The sequence below is a fragment of the Neodiprion virginianus genome, chromosome 5 (assembly GCF_021901495.1).
Source record: "Neodiprion virginianus isolate iyNeoVirg1 chromosome 5, iyNeoVirg1.1, whole genome shotgun sequence".
Taxonomy (NCBI): Eukaryota; Metazoa; Arthropoda; class Insecta; order Hymenoptera; family Diprionidae; genus Neodiprion; species Neodiprion virginianus.
This window is the reverse complement of record NC_060881.1, coordinates 10,130,063-10,154,488: the sequence shown is the minus strand read 5'-3', so window position 1 is coordinate 10,154,488 and position 24,426 is coordinate 10,130,063. Positions and strand designations below refer to the sequence as shown.

At 36.7% G+C, this 24,426-nt stretch overlaps 1 protein-coding gene across 1 annotated transcript; it reads right to left on the bottom strand.

The window, feature by feature from the left end:
• Positions 1–1,673: 1,673 nt before the first annotated feature.
• On the bottom strand, positions 1,674–2,719 carry LOC124304831 (uncharacterized). Its single transcript, XM_046763515.1, has 3 exons — positions 2,482–2,719; positions 2,214–2,404; positions 1,674–1,847 (listed from the first exon to the last, which is right to left on the bottom strand). The coding sequence occupies exons 1-3, from the start codon at positions 2,717–2,719 to the stop codon at positions 1,674–1,676; spliced, it is 603 nt and encodes a 200-aa protein (XP_046619471.1).
• Positions 2,720–24,426: the final 21,707 nt, after the last annotated feature.

Here is a 24,426-nt window from a genome sequence, read left to right as displayed (position 1 = left end):
ACTGACACCGTTCCAATCGCTAAATTTCCTTGCTTGGTGATCGATACTAAAATGGATGTGTTAGATTAACTATACCTGATCCGAGGAACAGTTGGATGATGTTCGGTAGGTGATTGACTTGGCGTTCGAGTTTGTTTGACGATCATATTTTCAAACGTTGTTTACTGATCGGATTCATACTGCGCTGCAGTGCCAAAATTTGAAGCATTCACGATTTATACCCCGTAAGAAATGTTGAACATCACATAAAACAAGCGTCAATTTGGTGTAAGCAGATGCGTTGGGCTTGGTGTACACTATATTCCAACGACGAAAGGTACGTGCCTGTACACCTGTTGATTCAAACGTGAGGAAATAGAAATACACAGAGGTACCCACCAAAGATACCGGGATTTGCGTATCAGCTGGGTTTCGTCATTCGGCCTCCATGGTCGCTCCCTTTTTCACTTTTCCTCTCTGCTTTCTCGAGTTCTTGTTTTCTTTTTTCCTGCGACGGCTGCGTCTCTCCATAAATCTTGTTGAGAGTAAAGTAAAACGAAATGTGAAAGAAAAAAATACCCAAGTGACAAGAAAGGACTCTGGAGCTCAGGATGAAGGTGGCTAATTTTGAATTCTGTCTTGTCGACACTGCACTGCGGCGTAAGCAGGTCTTTCTGCGGAACGCAAGAAAATCCGGGAGGAATAAAAAATATCAACCCAAGCGTGAAACGTTACACTTGAATCACAGCTTCTGGATAAGCATTCTATTTTGGATACTTATACCAGATGTGATTCTGGCGTGACAGAATTTCCGATTTATGCCTCGTATACACTTTAAATTTTTTATCCCATTCAATTCTGGTTTACCTGAAAGTCTGCGTTAGTGGCGAGACAATTTTTTTTTGCTCGCGACATGCTTAGAAGCATCGCCTCAATCACATCTTTTTCGTTCTCATAACATACGTACATGAGTTAAAATTGTGTTTTGGGGAATTTATTCGACAACATTTAACATGAAAATCTATAGGTTTTCGATTGAAATCGCTATAAAATTTAATAACGGCTTGTTTGAATCGAGTCAATGCTGTTGCTATTTATTACAAAACAAAAAGATTGTTATAATCAATGTGACGAAATAAATATTCTATTAATTGGAATAAATATGGGTTCACTTGATGAGAGTAATTTTTGTTTTCACCATTATTTTATCAAATCAAAAAAACATTGTGTCACACTGTCACATACTTCAAGTTGACAAAATCCTTACTATGCTTGTAGTATATAATGAAATTATTTGTTCAGTTCATACAAACGGACAAAGAAGGTTATTTAGTGGTGAAATCGTTAAACTGATTTTCTGAAAAAGATGTTATCGTGAATATTGTATCCTTGAACGTATAATAATTGTCAACGGCTCTCCTTTCCTGATTCTTCATTTTCTACGGGCTAACCGCAGCCGTATAGTTTTATGTGAGGTGTGTCTGCTGGGATCCGCCTCAGTAATTTATTATTTGCAAACAAACAACGGGCGTTCCACTTGACGCAAAATGTCCCCAAGAGTTTCCTATTACGGTAATAAATTGTTTGGGACACAAGAGATCCCAGGGGCCTGCAGTGGCCGAGTTAAAAGAGTTCTCCGCGTCAGAGAAGTAGGCTGAAACAGCTCCGACTTAGTTCCGTTCAAGTATCCTCCTTCAGTGAAGTTCGTATTCTGTCGCTTCTTCGTGCCTCGCTTGAACAATGTAACCAGGATTAATGTTCTTCGATCTGACACGGAAATCAAAGGGATTGAGAAGCAAGAGGAGGCGGTTATCCTGCATCGTCAGCTTGAAGAAGGGTGAAACCGGAAGTCGCAAGTTCTGCGAACCCTTTTATTGAAACAAAAGCCATAAAAGTGATCGAAGACAGTCATTCCGGATGGTCGACCGAAGACAAGTTGGACCTTGCACACACTCACCACCCTCTTTCGAAAAGTACTAATCTTCTGAAATGTCCAATGCACAATGTCCTGCAGGACCTCCACAGATTTATCACAGTAACGTAACGTCAAGAGGCTGGAAAACTTTTGCGTCTAGTGGTGCAATCGCTTCGCTCGTCGCTTCGGCGAATAATTACATAATACTTAGAAGCTCTTGCGGCGTTTTACGTCAGTTGCGAAAGGACACTGTTCACGATATCGTGAGACAGACAAGCTTTGACCTACAGGGACGTGTAATCTTAGTCCAGGTTTTTACATATTTCTTTCTTCTTTGATTCAGGATTATCGCCTGCTCCAGTTTCTCTGCTAGTGAAATAATACTGGTAGTAACGGTAATGGTCACAGTTTTGGTAGTGGTGATAGTCTTGGTGTAGGTAACCGTAGTGATCGTAGTCAGAGTGGTGATGGTGCCAATATTGGTGGTGGTGGTCGTAGTGGTAGTAGTTGCTAGTAGTGGTAGATTGGTCGTGATGGTGGAGGTGGGGTGCGGGTCAAAGTTCCAAATCGTCAAAGTTTATACAAACCATTAACTGGCACGTCGAAATCTTGAATCGTAGTAACTCTGAATGGCCAAAACTTTGACCTATTTGGTCTATTCGGGTTTTGACCGTTCGGGATATTGATCATTCGATGTAGTTGTCCATCTGAAGATTGACCCGCACTCCTAGTGATCACAATAGTGACGGTAGCGACAGTATCGATCGCATTGGTAATAGTGGAAGTGGTGGTAGTATAAGCGGTAGTGCACAATTCGCTCTTCATATTCCGCCTCAGGCAGCAGTAAGTCGATACCAATTCTAAGATACCTTTTCACCATTTAATACTCAATGCGATATCCTATTCGAATGGCATAAAATTTCTCCAGGTACATTCATGATCCAGCGCCATGGCTCATAAGTGTCAGCGACAGTGACTTGTCTGGATATTGAATTCGAAACGATAACCTGATTCGAGAGCCTAAAATCCCAAAATCGTTCCTCCCTGCTCGACACATGGCTTGTCTCGCCGCCACGTAGGGTTGCATATTGCGTATTGGTATCGCGAGGCTGAGAGAGATCGACCGGCATGTAAATGAGGCAAGAATCTCATCTCATCAGAGCAGGAGGGCGGAGCGTGTCCCTCTTATTTATTCATTAATTTTGACGGCGGAGCTTTCGACGAGACATGAGCCAAGCTTTCATGGAAGGATATAATGCGGCGTAGTCGTTGCGAGTTGTTATAACAAGGATCACGGACTTGCGCATTTTGATCATGGTGCGGATGCTGCAGTGCATCGCAGCGATCTCCCCAGTCGTAGATCCATACCGATCTGGGGACAGGCTTAATTGGCAATTGACTCACGCCATCGGCAGGTTTCACCGATTAGTTGAACGTGCTAATGGCCAAATCCCAGGTTCGTAGACCCTGAGCGATATCGCCCACTTTCTGCACACTACATAAAGCGATTCACTAAGCTCAGGGACTCGTGCCCGTCGCACGGAACGCCCGAGTAATCGGCCCAATCCGAGGTTTGAGTCGATAATCGTCTCGGAAATTCAGACTGTAATTTCTGGCCTTCGCAGCACGCGCGAGGCTTTCCACTCGCACCGTGAGATACGGTTTTTCAATTTCCCGTTTCTCTGTTCGCAGAAAAAGAAGGTAGTTATTGTAATCACCACAAAAAATGTGTATGTGTGTGATCAATTTTTTTTGACCGATGATATCTCGAAAATGAATTACCTCAAACAACGCAGCTTTTACAAACTTAGAACTGATTAGATTTTGGCTGTGATCGGTTCAGTAATTTTTCAATTATTTGAATAACAAAATTCTAAGAAATCAAATAAAAATGATCAAATCTTACGAATGGATGAATGGATTTTAATGAAAATTGGTACCGTGAGGATTTTTGGGTCGCTAATCACGAATCTGAGGTTGGATTTGCAAAAGTTAAATTTGGCGTATTGGACATGCTAAATAACACGAAAAGATTTGTGTCTTGATGAAGATTCGTACTCGAAGGTTTGATCACAAATCTCGAGTCAGATTGCGAAATCCAAAATGGCGATCCAATATGGTGGAAAAAAATCTAAAAATATTCCGATTTTGATAGAAATTGGTAGACGGAAGTTTTTTGGGTCACTGATAACGAATCCAAGGTCAGACTTTCAAAATTTTAAACGGTGGATCCAACATAGTGGATGAAAATTTAAAAAAAATCGTCATATTGTAACGATTCAAATATCCGTGCCTCAAATCAAAACAAATATTACAAATGGAATTGACTCTATGTGTCCATCACGTGGTGTCGACCTTCATAAATTTGAACTTTTCTGGTAGGAGACGGACTCCTTCACTGCGAAACCATTGTCAGAGCATAACATGCCGAATTTTGGTCGTTATAAATGTCGTCTATATTGCGAACGATTTTAACCTTGATAATAATTTTATAGTATTTTACATATAGTATAAACGAAGATATAAGTTTAATAATCACTACATCAGTATGAAACTCTATATCAAACCTTTTGAGATATCTTCGGGAAGGAAATAACATTCATTTTCGATTTCAACGGACGTGTGTAAGTCATTATTAGTGAAATCATTTAAACATTCAAAATGACAAAACTTCATCGAAGGATATAAAATTTGTAATGAGAGAGTATTGAACAATTCAAATTAAAGAGAGACAATTTACATAGACAGATTAAACTAAAAAATACGATTTATTTATACAATTTTCAAAGAACAAGAGACGATTTACATCTACAATTTTACTTTGTATACACCTTTTGACCAACAGTTTATGTGTCTTATGAGCGAATGATTGAATGGATGAATGAATGAAAAAATAATATGTTTTTCGCCTATAACTATAAATATATATCACAAAAATAAAAAGAACGTTCACAATTCTCACATGCCATAACACAAAATCTGTTTTTTTTTTCTGATTTATTTTTAGAAGATCTAAACATATATTTACAATTTTTTCATATCATATGGTATCCGAGTGCTTTAAAATCGTTAATCACGAATCTGAATTTGTAGTTAAATATTCAAATTGGATATTGTTGTTTTTTTTTTTTTTTTTCTACTCCGTGAACTTGGAACTTGCTGTGCGAGGGCAGGAAATTTGAGGTCTTGCTCACGGCCAGTCTAAAGCCGCTCGTTATTTTTTTCTCTACAGTCTGTATCGCGGCATGCTGTATTCACGGAGAGTACATTTACTCGTTTCACGGACCGACGATTCCACCCGAGAGATTCAAGTGCCGTGTAAGAAAGTTATAAGATTAATGAAAGCGACAGAAATCTTGACAATTATATGGGACTGAATCGGTCTGTGCTAACTCTGATTAATGGGAAAAGGACTTGATTTAGTCACGTACTCGAGTACTTCAGATCTAGACAAAATAGATAAATAAATTGATAAAAAAGCTTAGAGAGTTTCATTGTCAGCCCCTTTCACGAAGATAGTGTGTTAGAATTTAAAAAAAAAAAAAATTCCGTTGACGAGATTCAGTTGACCAAGTTTCAAAGTATTTTTATGAATTTTGTAAAAATCGACCTTGCACGCATAATTCAAATAAGAAGTTCGTTGTGTTGCGGTCGAAGAATCTACTTTTCCATGAAAAAAAGACGTGCAGTGTTTCGCTTGTCTCATAACATATTTAAAATCAGTTTTGCGAATTTTAAAAAATTTTGTAACATTTTAATTCGCATAAATCTAATTCATTTTGTTGACCTAAAAATATTTTTTATCCGGTCCGAGATATCTTAAAGTCTAATAATATCAAGTTTTGTTTTTTTTCAAAAACACCGAAGTGTAAAATTTGTCATAATTTTGAATTAACAACGTGTTTCAATTTCTTTTTTTTTTCAGAGACCGAACCGATGATCAAACTAACAAACAAAGATTTCACTATTCCGTGAATCAATCTGTTTTTCAAGCTACGCAAAGAGTTAGAAACTGTCTATTTTTAGAAAAAATTACTGCTTCCACACGACGTTTTTTCCGCAACATTTACGACGTTTCTACAAAGCGGTGACTAGAATCGTGGCCAAACCAACGCTTTCTGAAATATAATCAACGGTTTTTCGATCGTTAGAATTGCCTTCCGTGACTAATGGGTCGGACTCTCGATGGGAAGCCGTATTCTAGCTTGCAAAGCTTTAACGAAACTTACGAAAATTAATTGAAAGAATTATAGTTATGAATACGTTTAAGAAACGAAAACTGTTTGTCAATTTTGAAATGTTCTTTTTTTTACTTTCTTCTAGATATCGGAATAATTTCCATCGATATTTCGAGTAATCATTTGGTAACGGAATTAAAGCTATTGACGCTTGTTTTTGCAACGAAAGCCGAATGCGTAAAGCGATTGAAAAGCTGGTGGATAAAATGCATCCTTCTGTCAAACAACGTGATACGTAAAAAATCTTCACGTTTATTTCACTGTTCAGCTTCTGGGGCGACTGTCATGAAAACGTTTGTCATAAACCGATCAGAACAGTTTGCGCTTTTTACCGTATCGTTATGCGTGTTTAATAATCCGTTGTCTGTTCATCATCCACGTGTTTATTAATCCGCATGTCTGGTTGATCCGAATCTAGTCGTCAGCGTCGAATATAGCACGGGTTTAATTTTAAATCTTGGTATATTTATTCTCGGCACAGGCAATATGACGCGAATGCAGAACAAGTCAAAGCTCCCGTAGTGTCTTTTTATCGTCCCTCTCATTTTTCTTATTCGTTTTTTCGCCCCTCGCAATTTCGCCGCCGTTAAACTGCTGTTGAAAGAAGTGTGGAATGAACATCATCAACGTTTCTTGTACAACAGATTTATGTGCTTCTAATTGTGCGTTCATAAACGTTTTCTTCAATTCGGCGAGACGGCTTGAAAGCCCATGGAATTTGGCGAAAACAACTTGTTCTTCGCAGATTCTCGGCTATTGCGTATTGCATGCTTTTGGTAGGCAAGCATATGCGACCTACGCAAATTCAGCTGTTACGGTTTTGTGCACGCAGATAAAACATCCGTGGTTTAATTTGGCCGGTGAATAGCTTTCAAAAATAATAGTTATGCGAGTTGGACAGGCAGAAAAATATTGTTAAACGAAAGAAACGCCTTTTTCTACATTCATTCGCATCGCACCGTTCAAATATTTGATTCAATTTCTTTTTCAGCTGAAACCATGTCACATCGTTTCAAAATGCAGACGGGATTATACGGTGGGTAATTTTTTTTTTTTTTTTTTGCTACACACTTCTATAGTTACTTATCGATTGTCTGCTGATCGTAGCGCGTTTTGAAATGATAATATAACACTATGGGGCACACATTTTTCCTTGCAGTCAAATTTATTGAAACTGGGTATATAAGGGTTCTGGAGGTCGCTGATTTAAGAAATCGGGTCAGATTTGAGACATTTTCAAAATTCAAAATGCCGGATCTAATATGGCGGACTGAAAATGTGAAAGTGATCGGAATGGCTTGAAAATGCACACTTACAGGTTTTTTGGGTCACCAAATACGATTCCAATGTAAGAATTACGACATCAAAGATGGTGGATCCAATATGGTGGATTGAGAATATAAAAATGGATCTGAATTGCTTAAAACTTGTTCCTCGGGGGATTTCGGGATCGCTGAAAATGAACCCGAGGTCAGAATTGTAAAATTTAAAATGGCGGATCCAATGTGGTGGACTGAAAATATGAAAACTGATCCGATTTGCTTGAAATTTGTCAAAATTGTAAAATTCAATATGTGGAATGCATTTTGTGCATTTTTTGAAAACCCCCGAGTGACAATTTCGAGCAAATCATATTAGTTTTGTTATTTACAGTGCACCGTATTGGATCCGCCATCTTGAATTTTGAAATTCTGACATTCAGTTTATTTTCAGGAACCCAGAAAACCGCCGAGTATCAAATTTCAAGCGAATCGGATTAATTTTTGTATTTTTCGGATTCGTTTTGAGCGAGCGTTACGTTTATACTGTAAAAGCAGACATTTTCAACACTTTGTTTATTTATAGCGCTCACCACATTCGCGGAATCATCATAATTTATGTTAAAACATCAACATTGGCATCTAAGGAGTCCAATTATGCAAAAAAAAAAAAAAAATTGCAACGTTATCTCAAAAATTAAACGTAAATCTCGAATAACCGGATTCAAATAAGGTGTGTCATATATATGAGACGCTGTGCGGCAAAAGGATAAATCAAATCGGAACGAGATGACGAAATACGTTTGCAACAAATCGCCAAAACTTTTTTCGATTTGAAAACTTGCCCCTGAATGTAGTCGATTGGATATATTATATGCGTGTGAGCCCAGACGTTTTTAAGTTACAAAAGGAAAAGAAGCACGTACCTATTTGAAGCACATTCATTATAAAAGTCGGTAAGTCTGAGGGTTTTTATTTCACGAAAGATGCGTTTCCACGATTCTCGTAGTACGAATCAAAGCGCATTTATAATCAATCAGACTCGCGTCCACGACAAATCCCTGGATTAGTCTGAAAAAAATGTCCGTACTCTCTTCTCTGTCTCATTGAGTATAAAAAAGCCACGCCGCGACACAATATCAAATCACTGCATGTGAAAATACGATTTATCGTAAAACGTCGCGATCTTTATGTATAAATTTTTTCCACACACCTATAGTGCTTTACCACCCTAAAACCGAACGAAAAAAAATTCTATTTCGAACGAAACTAGAAATGTACGTGTTATTTAGCGATTAGTTTGAAAATTGAAGTTAATTTCACGTCGTCTCAAGGAATGCGACGAGGTTATTAACTGTTGGAAAAAATTCGCAGGATTCGAAGTATGACGAAGTTATTCAAGAACCGCTTGACAAGTCGTTGGTAATATTATATAGGGAACCGCCAACCGTTTGAAGATTCGTAAATAGGAAGTGGAGAACTGAACGTAATGAAGTATTTTTGGGACAGGTGGTTGTTATAATAAGTTTGACAGTGAAAAGGCTGGCGGGCAACGAGCCAATTCACCGAGTGAGCAAAAGATATTGCATATTGTTATTATATCTGGGGAAAAATAAGTCAGGATAAGTCAGATGACGTTTAGCTTTCACACTTTTAAGATATTCGATAAATCATTACCAGGATAAATCCCAAGAGCTTTTACAGATTTTTGAATCGTCAATTTGACCTTCAATCTTTGCACGATGTTAGTGTTTGTAACAGAGATCGTTAGCATTTCGGGGGAAAACGTTAGATAAATGAAAATTAAACGTGCGTGTAAACATTTTGTTTAAAAAATAGAAAAAGAAATCGAGTTGAATCAAAGCCGACTTAAAAGCGTTACTTATCATCAGTCAAATCTTGAATACACCGGAGGTTAAAAACAAGATGTAGAAGTAAACTTGGATCGTTTGTGCCAGTGAGGTAGGTTAACCAAAAGAATATTTATTGCATCATCTGTTTATGCGATGGAAAAACGTGCCTTTGGATTTCATAATTGAAATTCTCGGCAATTATCCCAATATACAAATGCATATGTTCTTTGTAAACTATTTGCAATCACCGCTTTGTTTCCGTTCTGCATGAATATATAAACTTAGTGTGCTTGAAATACAACCTGATTGATAATTTTTTTCTACCTGAAAACTCGCCGATATGAAACGGCAGCCAATTTCCGTTCTGGATTATGGTGAAAGGATTTTAAAAATTATTTATGTCAAATTGTTTGAATTTTTTCAAACAAAATTGCTTCAAGTTTACACGTCTCAAAATGTGACGGGTATTTTATTTATCAGAATCTGACACGGACAGCGTGTGGGAAATTTAAAGATAAACTTCCGTCATTCTTCACTTATACGCGACTCGTTGGAATTCCTGATTTTTCGCGTGTTCTGGACTCGTGAGATTCATTCGCGCCTGCAATTTCTTGTTGATTTAAACAGACCCAACGAAACGCCAATCTTTTTGCGACCTTCGGTATCCGGCTAGATATTAAAATCGTGGTAAGAGTCGTGGTTTTTACTACATTTTTGACGATCTAATTTTACCAAAAATTAGTAATTTGATACGAAATTGAACCACGCACATTGAAAATCTTTTGCTTCAACATCATGCTACGAATTTTGCTAAAGACTTTCGGTGACTTCATATTCTAGCGCAAATTTATTGACATTTGTAGTTGTAATGTGCGACTATTTTGTGTTCAGATATTTTCCCGGGTTTATTCACAAGATAACTTTTCTGACAATTATTCTTTTGTTGCAAAGGGAAGAAATGCAGAAAATCAACGCCATGTACATTGATGAAAAAATACAGTAAAGTAACGCAGTATGAAATTTCTCGTATATATACATATACTTTGTCCATTATAACGATGAAAGGAATATTGTACATCAAGTTCGCGAGAAAATTACGATGCCAAGTAAAAAATATTACGTAAAAAAGTTGAAAAACATCTGCATTATACATGCAGAGAAAAGTGGAAATACACTGTTAAAAATTTGTGTAATACACAAAACTGAAGTTAAAGTGGAATCGTCATACATTTTTTGTAAATTTAATAATGAAATCTGATTTTTTTAAATTCTCGTCACAAAATTATACAATTTACTGAACTTGTGATACAAACACTATTATTATTTATTCGTTAATTTAATACGAATTGTCCGAAAATTTACTTTACATTTTTGTTAATGTACTAAACGTGCGTATGAGAGAATTAAGTAACAGAAATGATAATTTTTTCCAACCATGATTAAGAAAAGCAATTATTACCTTATATATCATTAGAATTTCCTATCATTTGTCGAATGTTTTTGATCCGTATCAAAATATTTATCTGGATAGTTCTTAATTTTATTCATAGTTTATAATTTCTACTGAAATTATTATTTTATTTACAATTTCCCATACACCAAAGAGACGAGAAAAGAAAGAAATGTCTCATAATTTGAATTTAAATTGATGTTTTATTTTCGCAATCTACTAAGCAACGCTACAATAATCAATACACGCACTCATAAACATGTGCGAAGTTATATTCTTATTTTTTATTCATCTTCACAGCCATTCTTGTGATTTGTTTTTACCGTACGTTTCTTATTAATTTATTTATTTATTTTTTTCATTTAGCAAAACCTTAAAGTTATCCATATAGTCTGTAAATACTCTAGTATAAATAGTGCATGAAACGATCATCGCGTTCTTCAATTATTTTTATTGAAGCTCGGCTGCCGATGAAAAAGGTGAATCAGCTGTAAAAACTACCACAAGTATAGAAACACTTACTTTCAATCACCAGCCCCAAATGATTAATCAAACCTGACAAGATGTTCATTGTGAGACTAATAAAATACACGCTGATTGTTTTACTTGTCTCGATATTTCAAGTCAGTTTTCCTTGTGCAAACATGCTTCTACTTTGTTAAAATTTGTCAATATTTATAGTGAAGCATTGCCATCTAGTTTCTTTTTTTTAGCCTTTGTTTACAACCCCAGTATTTTATATATTTGTATTTTCAAATAGATCTTCGCAGCTTAAGAATATAATAATTTGATAAATAATCAATGTACGACTGTCTCGTTATAAAATTAATAAAAAATTTCAATTCTTGACCAACGAACCTTCTCAAACTACATCACCTTGTATTTTGAATTTCTTCAAATTTCTCATCTTGATTCTAGATGATTTTATACCACCTTGCAACTGATTGGTGTGAAACATTTTTTTACGAGGCGCAACTTTGAAATTCTGCGAGTAAAAAGAAATGTACGATAAAACGCGATCCCCGCAACCAATATCATCAGGTACTCACGTTATAGCTCCGGTTATACGTACCTTCCATCCATCCATCCATCCATCCGTCCATCCGTCCGTCCGTCCATCGTCGCGTATGGTTAACGTCGTCAAGCTGCAGAGTGAGTGAGCTGGAGAAATTCCCGAGGGATTATGGCGAAGGAGCACAACACCAGCCGTTGGGAAATCACCGATATCAGCAAGTTGGTGTTGGCCTTTTTGTTTGCTTCCTCAATATTCGACTGGAACTGACCTAGAACAACGTGTTCCGCATTAATGATCACCTTCTCATTAGCTTCAGCCAATTTTGAACGCCGATAATTTCATCAAGAGTTCTTAATTGAGATGATGGTGTCAATGTATAAATTCTTGAAAAGTATGGTCTCGAAGTCGACACTGAGACCTCGGTAAATTGACTTGAAAATGTTCAGTTAAATTGTTTCATAATTAAATTCGCGTAAGAGTTAATATCCTGACTTATGAACCACTCCTTTTAGAATGTTTAATTTATCCTTATTATCTATCTATACATGTATACAAAAATTAATGTTTCTTTATTTGTCCCGTATGCGCTCCAACACCATTCATCCGATTGCGATGAAACTTTGGTGAGTGTTGTGAATTAGTACAACGATTTTACAACAGGTGGCGCGCGAGTCGTTACAGTAAATGAGCATATTTCATACGGTTTAGCAGCAGTTCGTGTGTTTTCAAAACACTGTCTTTCTTTGAGTGGCGTTGCAACGCATGCTGGGAACGAATTCGCGGTCAACAGCTATATCTATGTTTATATATATATATATGTATATAGAACTCAGTCTTTCTGACGTATGTTCGCTTGTAACTCCAGAACGACTGAACCGATTTTGATTTTTTTTTGTTTCTATGAATAGCTACGACGTCTGACCAGATCTTAGGCTACATTTCGTTACAACCAGATTAATAGTTTCGAAGAAGTAACGATACATGTAAGCCAATTCAAAACGGTATCACACACCTATGCAAACGTTGATTAAACTCTTATAGATTGAGGTTAGGTTACGTTCGGTTCGAGGTTGGGTCAGGTATTATCGGTCTGAATTATCAACAGAATTTTCATTTTATCACATTAAAGGAAGCGGGCGAAATCGCGACGGGCTGCTAGTTGAGGAATAAATTTACAAATCCTGAGTTGAATAGATATCTATTAGATTTATCTACATTAGGGTGGTCCTTATTTGGGGTGTTGACGAATTCCGATAAGTGCGCCCCCTAGACACGTTTGAAATAAATTAAAAAAAATGTGTGCGAAAACGGAGCGCTGTAGTCCAATTAGAAGACGTGCCTGTAAGCTCGTTTTGTTTTTCATTTGAATAACATGGGATTTTCAGACGACTTCAGTCATTATGTTTTTGAGTTGTCCCCATGAACGCAAAAAATTCTTTTTTCACATAAATCTGTTGTTCATGGATCTCGGAATATCGTAAAATCTTTCCCGATCCAGAAAAACAGACGGCGATCAAAGCATTTTAATTTTAATTATTACTTTTTAAAAAAGTATAAAGTATAAACGATGTGTTTTTAAATACACTAATTGAAATACATATTTTTTCCCACAGGTACAATTATTTTTTTTTACAAACTTATGACGTAAATAAGACTGCCTTTTAATTGGTGAAATACTGTCAAGCACCAAGCGGCTAAAAAGAGGTATTCTCACGTTGATCAATTTGCCGTCGTGTATAATATCAGGGGGATGGGGGGCGTAAAGGTTGTGATAACGACTTGTGGAAAAATATACGCGTAGTTGTACCCATGAACAACAGATTTATGTGAAAAAAGAATTTTTGGCGTCCATGGGGACAACTCAAAAACATAATGACTGAAGTAGTCTGAAAATCCCATGTTATTCAAATGAAAAACAAAACGAGCTTACAGGCACGTCTTCTAATTGGACTACAGCGCTCCGTTTTCGCACACATTTTTTTTAATTTATTTCAAACGTGTCTAGGGGGCGCACTTATCGGAATTCGTCAACACCCCAAATAAGGACCACCCTAATCTACATTGGTAGTCATCAAAGTGAGGATAACAGTTCCATCATTTCATGATTCATAGTTTTGGTTTTTACTAAGATGGGTAAGATCCCTTTACTAAATGTCTACCCCCTTTTTCCGTGCCTTCAAGGGGGCGCATCCGAGCACATGGCTAGAAGAGTAACCAAATTTTGAGAATTTTTATCTCAGAAACTGTTTGTTCGATTCCATCCATTTTTTTTTATTTCAAAATTTCTACATTGAGGTATGTTCAGTAATTTTTTCACTAAAATTTATCCTTTCGTGGCGTTATTACAGTGGCCGGCGTAAAACATGTCCCGTACTGACACGGTTTACGGTGCCTGGCGGTTGATATAAAACAAAAAAATCCAACGGGACGTTTGACAAAACTGTGAACGTTTTAACTTTAATGTTCGCTCTCCGGCCCAAATTTAAAATTTATTTGTATCATAAAAAAATTAATAATTGAATTAAAAAAAGAAACTTTACGCAGCGAATGAGACAAAGTGGACAAAAAAATTGTGTCCAAATTTGGTAAAAATTGGTCGTGTCGTTTTCAAGATATTCTAGGTACGAATTTCGAAAACGTAGTTTCGAGATAGTCGAGTTTAAAACTCGATGTTCAAATTTTAATTTTGTTGAAAAAATTACTAAACATCCCTTAATGTGTAAACTTTGAAATAAGAAATAAAAAAACGGATGGAATCGAATAAATAGTTATCGAGTTTAACATTTCCGAAATTCGCCTACTTTTCTAGTCATCTGTTCGGATATATCCCCTTCAAACTCGTAATTAATACTCCCGACGGACAAAAGTCCGATTATATTCGTATTTGTTCACCCTTTCGAAGTCTCGCACAAAATGCGGTAATTTGATAATGCATTGAACTGGTTTACCCAAACGCTAATACAACTTTCGAGGGTTTCAACATTCTTGTGACTCAATACTTGAAAAGTTTTGATTCAGTACTAAGGATTTCGACAAGCAGCTTTCAGCGTGAAAAGAATCCTTTAGAATACAAACGAAATCCTCACGCCTCCTGAAATTGAATGCGAATTCTATTATAGACCCAATCCATGTGGAATTGAAAAGGAAATTTGGTCACCCTGTTTGATCGATCTTAAACCATGTACTATCCTTGGACCAATTTGAGGAGATCTGTGTCTCGGGGCTTAGCCAAAAAACGCCCCACAAGCAAATTGGGGTGGTTTTAAGTTTAGGACAAAATCGACAGTTTTTCAACATAAACAAAGAAGATTTACTAAATTGGCTCCAGCTTTGTCAATTTGCAAGCCTTTCAGATGATGTTTATTCGAAACATGGCTAATTGCATCACCTTTGATTTGGTTTTTGTCAATCTCGATCCGCGCATAATTTAGTGCAGAAAACTCCAAAGAAGTAAAAAAATTCAATTGCCACTTTCTCAAATATATATATAATTATTTATAGCATAAAATCACGAAGGTGACAAATTTACCAGTCACACTATTATACTGTGGATCGAAAAAATTGTATCATAATAATTGATTACAAATTATTTACATAACTTGGTATTAAGATTATACCAACAATATACGTTGAAATTGAGCTATGTAATACATTTTTATTTTTTTTCTTCGTTATGAAGAACCTAAGAAACTCAAGTACTAATTCCACTTACAGCAACAGCTATAACGCAAAGGCGAGTAATATTAAACGCTTCACAACTTTTCATAAATCTAATCCATGGTTTATTGAATAATATCTTCAGTTTTCCTTGGCAATACAGTATTATTTCAATTACTAATTTATTTCAAAATTTTGCTACGATCTTACGCATAACTTCAGTGAACGTAGCCATAATCGAAAGAATTAGTTTTCGACGAAACACAAAAAAAGCGCTAGTGCACAATCATTTGATTGTGAGATAATTCAATGTAAGCGACTGTCAAGTGTTTTTTTCGTCAAAATGATTAAAATTTGAATGGTAAGTACTTTTTTGTTTAAGATTAAAACACCGTACAGCATACTACAGCAACAATTACGGGGACGCAAATAATTGTTTAAAATAATAAATGAATGCTATTTAAAAATGTATAAAAATTTTTCAATTTCATGACTTCTGCTCCATCTTCTTCTAGGCTCGAATCTCATCTATCGTTTCACTTTTAAGAAGGATGATTTTGATTTTGTCAGTGTTATTTTGCACATGCTGCACAACATTTTCCGTATTTTGAATGCACTCTGCGCCTGAAGAAGATGAATCATCCAAAGAGCTTCAAAGTTACAAAATTAGAGCCAACTGTCGTTTGGGCTTGAACTTCAAACCACACTAAGTTGCCTCTAAGGCGTTTTCTGGCTATACCCCGAGACACGGGTCACCTCAAATCGGTCCAAGAATAGCCTTCCATACTACGAGATCATTCGGACATGGTCACAGGATTTCCTGGTCGAATCCACATGGATTAGCTCAAATTAGTAAACTTCCCTCATCCACGAGAGAGAAATCCAACCACTTCAATGAGTGACTTTGTATTTTGATTCCGCATGAATTTTTTTTCACCAGTCCTCGTAAGACTTAAAGTTGAAAATTGAATCAATCAATTTCAATTCGCGATGGCAGCTCGTTTCGTACTATTTGTCCAGTGTATTTTGCAGAATTAAGCTCGACCCCTCGTAAAATAGGGCGAATGTTTTTTTTTTTTCGTTTCATGCGCGTCCTGGTGCAATCAAGCTGGCTTTCAGCGTGAATGATATGACAATTGTTTTAAGCTCGCCTCGGTGTCGGGTATCAGTTTCTATCCCCATCGTGGTTATTATTCTTTTTCTCTTCTCCATTTGTCCATCCATTTTTCTTCTTCTTCGTCCGGTCGCCCCGTTTGTCTTGTTGCTTTTTCTCCTCATTCCTCTTTTCGTTTCTTACGCGCTTGCAGCTCGTTTTACCTCCTGACGAGAAAAGACGATGGTTTCCTCTATGTTCACGTGTGTGCATTGCGGGCACGGCTTGTGCGACCTCAGACTCGCATTTTTCAACGGGACGCGATGCTTTTTGCTTCCGATTTTATCGCCTGGTTATGTCTACACAATTTGACAGAGAATTTCCATCGGCCGGATTCTAATTTTGCTCAAGCTCTCACTCGCCTCCGATGCAAGACTCCCTGGAGGCATTTTCAAAGTTGCTCGGTTGTCTAATTGGGTGTAGTTAGCTAATTTTTCGCGCGTGAGCAACGTCGTGACGTGTTGTTTATTGCAGGGGGAAAAAAACGTGATAACATTGTATACCTACTGTTTGCGAAAAACGCACAAACACGGCGTTTCCTCATTTGTCAAAGTTACGAACTAGTGCTCGTATATCCTCAACAATTTTCATTCGTTCACTCGAACTTGCAGAACCATCTTTGCGTAATTTTTTGAAAGCCTGAGGATGCACAGTCATGTCAAAAAGTGTCGATACAGAGGAATTAAGAAACAGGGGTGTAGAATTAATTTAACCCTTGGAGTCACGCATTATTGTGCCGGTTTAAATTTTGTAACAAAATAGTATCCCACGGTTTTTGGGGTCGCTAATTACGAATCTGAAATAAGATTTCAAAACTTCAAGATGGCGGGTCCAATATGACCGAAAAAAATTTGGAACCTGGTCGAATACAGTCAAAGAACTTTATGCAGGTGTTTTCGGGGTCACAGATTGGATTTGTCATAATGAATTTTCAAAATCTGATTTCAGATTAGTAATCATCGAATCCACGAAGCCCTGGACAGAGTTTTTCCTCCGAATTCAATCAAGTTTGAAATTTTCGTCGCCCATTTTGGATCCGCTATTTTGTATTTTTTGAATCTGATTTCAGATTCGTAATCAGTGACCCCAAAAACTTGTGATATATGTAACATATGTATATATGTAGAGCGATAACTTTCTCGGAAATAAATAAGCCCTTTAATTTTCACGATTTTGTTAATCAATATGTTTCTAGCAATAATACTTAACATCATATAACAATAATTATTCTGGAGTATTGAAAATCTATTAGTATATTATCAGAAATGACTAAAACCCGCAAAGAAATATGTTGAAAAGTTCGTTAAATACACAAAAAATGAATACAAAATAGGTTGTCACATTAATTACCACTATGACTTATAAATTCAGATGCTTCATAAATAAGTGAAATTAGCTGTAACAATTAACCACAAGCAATTGTTTTCGCGTAAATCCGTTGGTTATTTTGTTTATTCTCTTTTGGTATCGAGGTGACATTGTTTTGACATAATTCAACTTGATTAACCTCATTACTGGAAATGCTCGGTGGTTATTCAGTTATTATTTCGATTTGACATCGTTCCGAATTGAATGTCGAAAGTAAATTTTTTTACGCTCATTGTCACATAGTTGCTTGTTATTACACGTTTGTTTATCGACACATAATGACGGGGTAGGGGTAAAAAACTAGAAATGTCGATTGACAGAAGGACCAGATTATCGAATATTCATAGATGCAAAAATCTGATAGATAAAATTTTTAAATGTGGTAAGTTCAAGTATGGAAAATTGTAGATATAGAAAGTCAAAATACAGAATGACAAAATCTGTAAAGATCCAAACATAAAACAGTAAAATCGAGAGTCCTAAAATCGATTCTATATTATCGAGAGGAATTCTGACGATGCGATTCTATAATTCGGCATTCTTCGTTTTGATCTTTCCATTCTTTAACTTTTCCACACTTCGATTTTCAATATTTAAAACTTTTATAAATTAAGTTTTCGCTTCTTTAAAAATTCGATGTTGTAACCCTTCAATGTTTCGATCCTTCTGTACAATTTTTACCCCCATCCATAAGTTCGTCTAAGAAGTTTGGAAAAATAATTGCATAAAGTCTCTATATACTAACTCATTCATGATTTGTGTAGTTACCTGACTTGCCAGTTTGTTTAATATTGTGCAAATTCAGTTTAATCGATCGCCGCTGCAAGGCCCGGATTGAAATTGAAGAGCACATCAAATATGTCAAGTTTTTAAGCAAACACAACAACCCTCCGGGTAATGATCAAATGGAATTCCGGGTTAATTACCCCACGCGTATAGACCCCGAAACACCGAGGGCCTTTTCCGTGCAGTTACCTTGGCAACTGGTCGGTGCTGTCTCGCCCGACTATCGAATTACAGGCAGGTGAAAATATAAGCTGGGTATTCCTGACGCACCACGTCGATAAGTCCTCTTCCGATGTTGCACTCTGGGACTTGCCGTTGGGATGAGAATTTATCTGTTCCGCGAAAAGGTACGATGGCCACAAGTGGGCTTTTTATTGAAATGAAACAGCTATCGGAGAGAAATTTAGGAGCTCATTTATCGCTTGAAATCGAAAAACTTGCCGCCAATGAAATCCGGTGTACACGGATCAGAGGAATAGTTTGAAATCACTTAAGTATACGTGAAATCTTTCGAAAGCTTCTGTAAATTGATACATGAAATCTCGTGAAAATTTTGAGATTTAAACCAAGTTTTTTCAAATAGATAAAAATTTCCGGAGTCCAGTGTGTCTCCGTAGGGAAATTGATGGATAGTTAATCATAACAATACTTGCAGGTTATGTTATTTTACAAAAACTTGTTTCAAACTTGTTCTGATATCGTGATTTTGCGAGTAAATTTCGAAATCGTAACCAGGCACTGCATGTATGATTAGAGAGTTCAAAACGCCGAGTGAGCGAAATTTATAATTTAAGCCAATAATGTCAGACTGACAATTTTGAGCTTTGAAAATATTGACCACAGAAATTATGACGGGATGAAATAGCCGGCGAGATAAGCTTTCATGAACATCGTCCGCGAGTAAAATATCCCATTTCAAAGGGTTGCGGAGTATTTACCGTAATTAATAACGTCAACATTGTTCTCATTGTGTATTTGAGACCTGCCTGATATTATAGGCATACTACCAAGTCACTGCACGTGTATTGATTAAATAATTAAAGCAAGATGTGTTAAGCAACTAACGTCGTTTAGAGAGTACAGTGTGTATGTGCACATAAAGCACAACATCGCCTAGATGTATGGGACATTCCGTGCGTAATTGACCTGATGAAACTTTGTGAAATGTTTTCGTTGCATGAAAAGAGAATGCTTAATTTTTTGTTGATTTCTATTTGGAGGTCTTTGGAAGTTCGTAGAGATTTATAAAACAATACATACACGCGAAAACTGAATATGCACAAATTTCAATTACCTGTGATTCGAAAACTATACGTAGAAGACTTGACAACAAATAAAAAAAAAAAAATTCAGTTTTAACCGGACCTTAAAGTTATGATACCGGAAAAGATGTGAATGTGCCCGGAGGTTGATAAAAAATCATAAGGAAAACGACATTTTCTTACATTTCTCAAAAACCATACGTATTTTTTGACGAATAATTTACGGGAAATCTATGAACCTAAGAATTTTTGTTTCTTCATCAATTCTTGGATACCCGATACTTTTTGCACGTTATAAGTCCAAAACTGACTACAAACTGGAACATTTTCAAGGCTGAACCGTTTCTGTGTGGTCTATGAATTTATAATTACGCACCCAATTGGAAGTCAAATATTGTCAATTTTTGCAAATTATATTTTATTATAGAAACTGCTAACGTCTAACGTCTAACACGAATAAAAATCCACGAAAAATTACCGATACTACCGGTACAATCTCTTTAAACTTGAAAAATCAACCGCGCATGCGCCAAATAATTCAATCTCATTGGTCGGCAAAATCTTCCCGCAGCGTTATTTTTGTCTGCGATGCAGGCGGGCCAACGTGCGCAAAATGTGTACGTTTGAATTTTCAAAGGGCATAAGCATTAAATTCCGATCGTTCTTCGAAGAATCAACTTTCCGACCCAATAACAAACGCTTCCCAAACCTTTTCGAGTCACCATCTCAATTATTTGAGATTCTAACCTCGAAAATTCGTATCAACTACATCGCCGCCAGAAACAGAGTTTGACAGCTAAAACTCGGGATGGCCAGCCTGCACGAACAGCTGATAAAACTCGCGCATGCGCAGTTGATTTTCAACTTTCAAGAGATTTTCCCGGTATTATTAACTGCCAAAAATATTTCACAAAGTTTGAATTGATTTTACGGCGATCAAGGCCTTAGCCAGGGTGATCACACGTGGAATGCCCCATATACTCACCCAATGTTGAATAACTAGGTGTGCATGCCGGAGGCTGGATCTATGATTGTATTAATAACTATTAATCGTAAGCAGGGTTGTAGGCAGAAAAAAATAGACGAAGGAGCGCACTTTTACTTTTAGTACTCAGAGTGGTGTGACCAGCCGCTTAATACAAAAGTCACTAGGATAGCTAGGTATAACTAGTTAGGTATAACTAGTTAGTTGTTCTCAACTTCAACAGTACAGATTATCAGTGAGGCTTGCGCTGCGAAGGAACGTCAATTAATTTTCCATCACTGCCAGAATTTTGCACACGTTGTTTACTTCGATCCTAATTCCTATGTGCTTAAAATTGTTACTGACAATTAGTAACGTAAACATTGTTCATGCCTAACTGGAATCGGATTTTTCATCGGGTTTTGTGCACGGCATATACTTTCCGTCCCCTCTATACCTCAGTCTCAAATGTCGGGGCCATCTTTACACAGTACTTATAATTTTAAAGAGTGTTTGTATCTCATTACCATGATCCTTGCGTATTCCTCCTCGCTGTTCGAGGTCGAGAGCTTTTTTTTTCATTACTTCTCTTTGGGTGTAGTGTCAAGCTTTCCAGAGTGGAGCTCAATTTTTAAAGAGCGGAATGTGTAGTTTTAAATAATTCAGAAAGTTTTCGGAGATTTCAACGGGCTGTCATACATGCCGTGGACAACATTCAGGATGTTGTAAAAACTGAAAAACTGAAACGAATGAGAGAGTTTTTTAGTTAGTAGAAAATCTAGACCCATGGTTCTGGAATTTTATGAATGGTGTTGAATTTCTATTGTCGTAAATTTACTGTTTCAGATTTAGAAAACTCTTTACAATTGTTTGAAATACGGATTCGAAGAGTTATTATACAGTTATCCGTGTAATGTTTTTGACCACATTTTTTTCGCACAAATAGTTTCAAAATTATAGCTAAAATGATAATTTTCCGTCTCGAAAACTACGAGTAAATTGATAAATTTCTAACATTGAAATTTGTAACAGTCAAGACACTGGAATTTGATTTTTATTTTCTCATAAGCTGATGCATCAAGTCTTTACAAAAAAATTGCGATACATGCAAGACGCGTTTTTACACAGGTGAAAAGTTTCTCACGATTTGTAAGTTTCAAATATCTAGAAAGCAAAAAGTTTCAAAATCCAGGCACTTGATACTCTTGATTTCCAGAATCTCGCTGTATTTGCAGTGGACGAGTCAAAATCGTAAATGTTTTCTATAAATTTTGTAAAAAAATGTTGAATAAGTTATATCATAATGAGCCGCGTTTCTCATTACAAAATTGCAACGTGATCGCAAATACACATTTTTCCAATCCATAAAAATTTACCCATCCGAAATTTCCAAGTTTAATTCGTAGGTTCAAGATTTGATTGAATTTACGTACGTTTTCATCACGTCAATTATCTCAACCTTAATACAGACTGTGAAAATATTGACTCATGGGAACGGTGCAAAGGACTAATGGTAAGAAAAGATACTCGAATAAATTCAGGGACGAAGCTTGTAACAGTTTAAATAGCGCGCCTACTACTTAAAATATGAAAAGTAGTCAAATACAAGTAGCGTACGTGGACGAATGAGTTTTACCGCCGCAGTTCGCACTCTGCGAGAAGGCGTCGAAGAATCAATATCTAATCCATACCTCGTATTCCACATTTTCTATTATTAATCACAGATATCAATCCACGGAAGAAGACGAAAGTTTGAATTGCGGTAGGAAAAACAAGAGACCAAAATGCATGTTTAGAGGATTTCATTTATAAAACACGTGACGTCGGCTCGTCTCCGCGGGTACACGAACCGAAATGATATCACCTCCGTACGCATCGGGACGAAAGGTCTGTCCTAAGCATGAAATTTATCCGAAACTCGAGCTCGCAACAAATATATTTTGGCACGATATTGAGGAGTGGAGTCGAGCTTTCGAACAGAATCGTCCGGCCGACGCGACGCCGAGTCGAACGGATCGCTGTCGCCCCGACAGCCCGCGTGCAATTTTCAAATTTACATTTCTCGATACATGAAATTTTCTCGCCGAGATGGAAATACGGAAACGGAGTCTCCTCCTCGTATTGTCGTTTCTGATGCTTCCTATTCTGTTTCGCGCATATCGTCTGTAAGAGTTCAAACAGCGCGTCTGCTACGTAAATCAAACAAGAAAGTCGCCTAATAGAAGTAACGCGCGTGAACGAATTAGTGTTACCGGTTCACGCTCTGCGAGGACACGCCGATGAATTAACATCTAATCGATACCTCGTAGTCCACATTTTCAATCTACTCGCACATTTCGACGCATCCAATTTTACAATCCACGTTTTTTCCTATTAAACAAAGTCTGGTCACATTTTTTCTAAACCTGCAAATGAAAATATAACAAGTTTAACAAGTTTATAACAATCAAAAGTCGAGTGCCACAACGGCTTGACAAGATCGATTTTATTAAATTAAAATATTTACTTCCCTTTTCACTTACAAACTATGGAAACCTGCTTGGATAAGAATAAAAAAAGTAAAAGCTACGTAAAAATAGAAACTGTCATTGTTTAATGAAAAGACTGGTAATGAAAAAATTGTCGAATTAAATTTGACAATGAACATTAACACATAGAAAAGGCATATTATAATCTTGCGAATGAATGATGAAAAATAATTAATATTTACAATATTACTTATACAAGTTTATACACCTTTGATTCATTCATTTATTTAACAAAGAAAATCAAAAATAAAATTACATACAGAAAAAAATTTGCTCAAAATTAATAACAAAACAAAACTGACTGATTTTGCACTTATAAATATAGGTATAAACAATTCTAATTATAGTTTGAACCCTGTATCCTTAACAATGAGTTTTATTTATTTATTTTCCTTGTGTCAACGGAATATTTCTTGCGATAGACAAAAACTATTACAAACTTACAATTTCCGTCACGTCGCCGTTCCACCAAAGAAATTTACACCCCTCGAGAAACCCGGCATAAAATGAAGTGGCTCACGGCTATCCGCATCCCCTTTGCATCCGAGCTGCTCGCTTTAATCAATCCTTCCATTCTATAGTCCCTGTAATTTATTTACCCAGCCAATGGAAAATATCGCTGCAGGCCTGCAAGAATAGACGGGACTCATCTCACGTGGCTCGGACCTGGCGAAGGCTGAGGTATGACGTCACGCGATATTCATCCTTGGGTTGCAGTTTGTCCTTGCATCCCGTAGCGACGACGCAGCTGACTGATGCGGATGCAATTTTCAAAGACGCCGTTACCTCTGACAATGGGTCGTACCGCTCGAATCGATATAAATTACGAAAAACGAACAACACGTTTGAAAATTTCCAGCAATTTTATTAACGCCAATAACAGTGAACATCAATGAAACAATATCTTTGCCGTACGGTGGAAGCGAAGCTGAGGAAATTCGAATAACACAAGCTGAGATGTCAAGAATTTGATGAAAGGTTTCGTCATTGGAATTTTGA

Bases quoted from the DNA above. Each gene is read 5' to 3' on its own strand.
- LOC124304831 (XM_046763515.1), bottom strand. From the start codon at position 2,719: ATGAAGAGCGAATTGTGCACTACCGCTTATACTACCACCACTTCCACT. The intron at 2,405-2,481 runs GTTTGTATAAAC...TACCACTACTAG, and splicing joins TTTCGACGTGCCAGTTAATG to CAACTACTACCACTACGACC. The intron at 1,848-2,213 runs GTAAAAACCTGG...TTTCAATAAAAG, and splicing joins ATCAAAGAAGAAAGAAATAT to GGTTCGCAGAACTTGCGACT.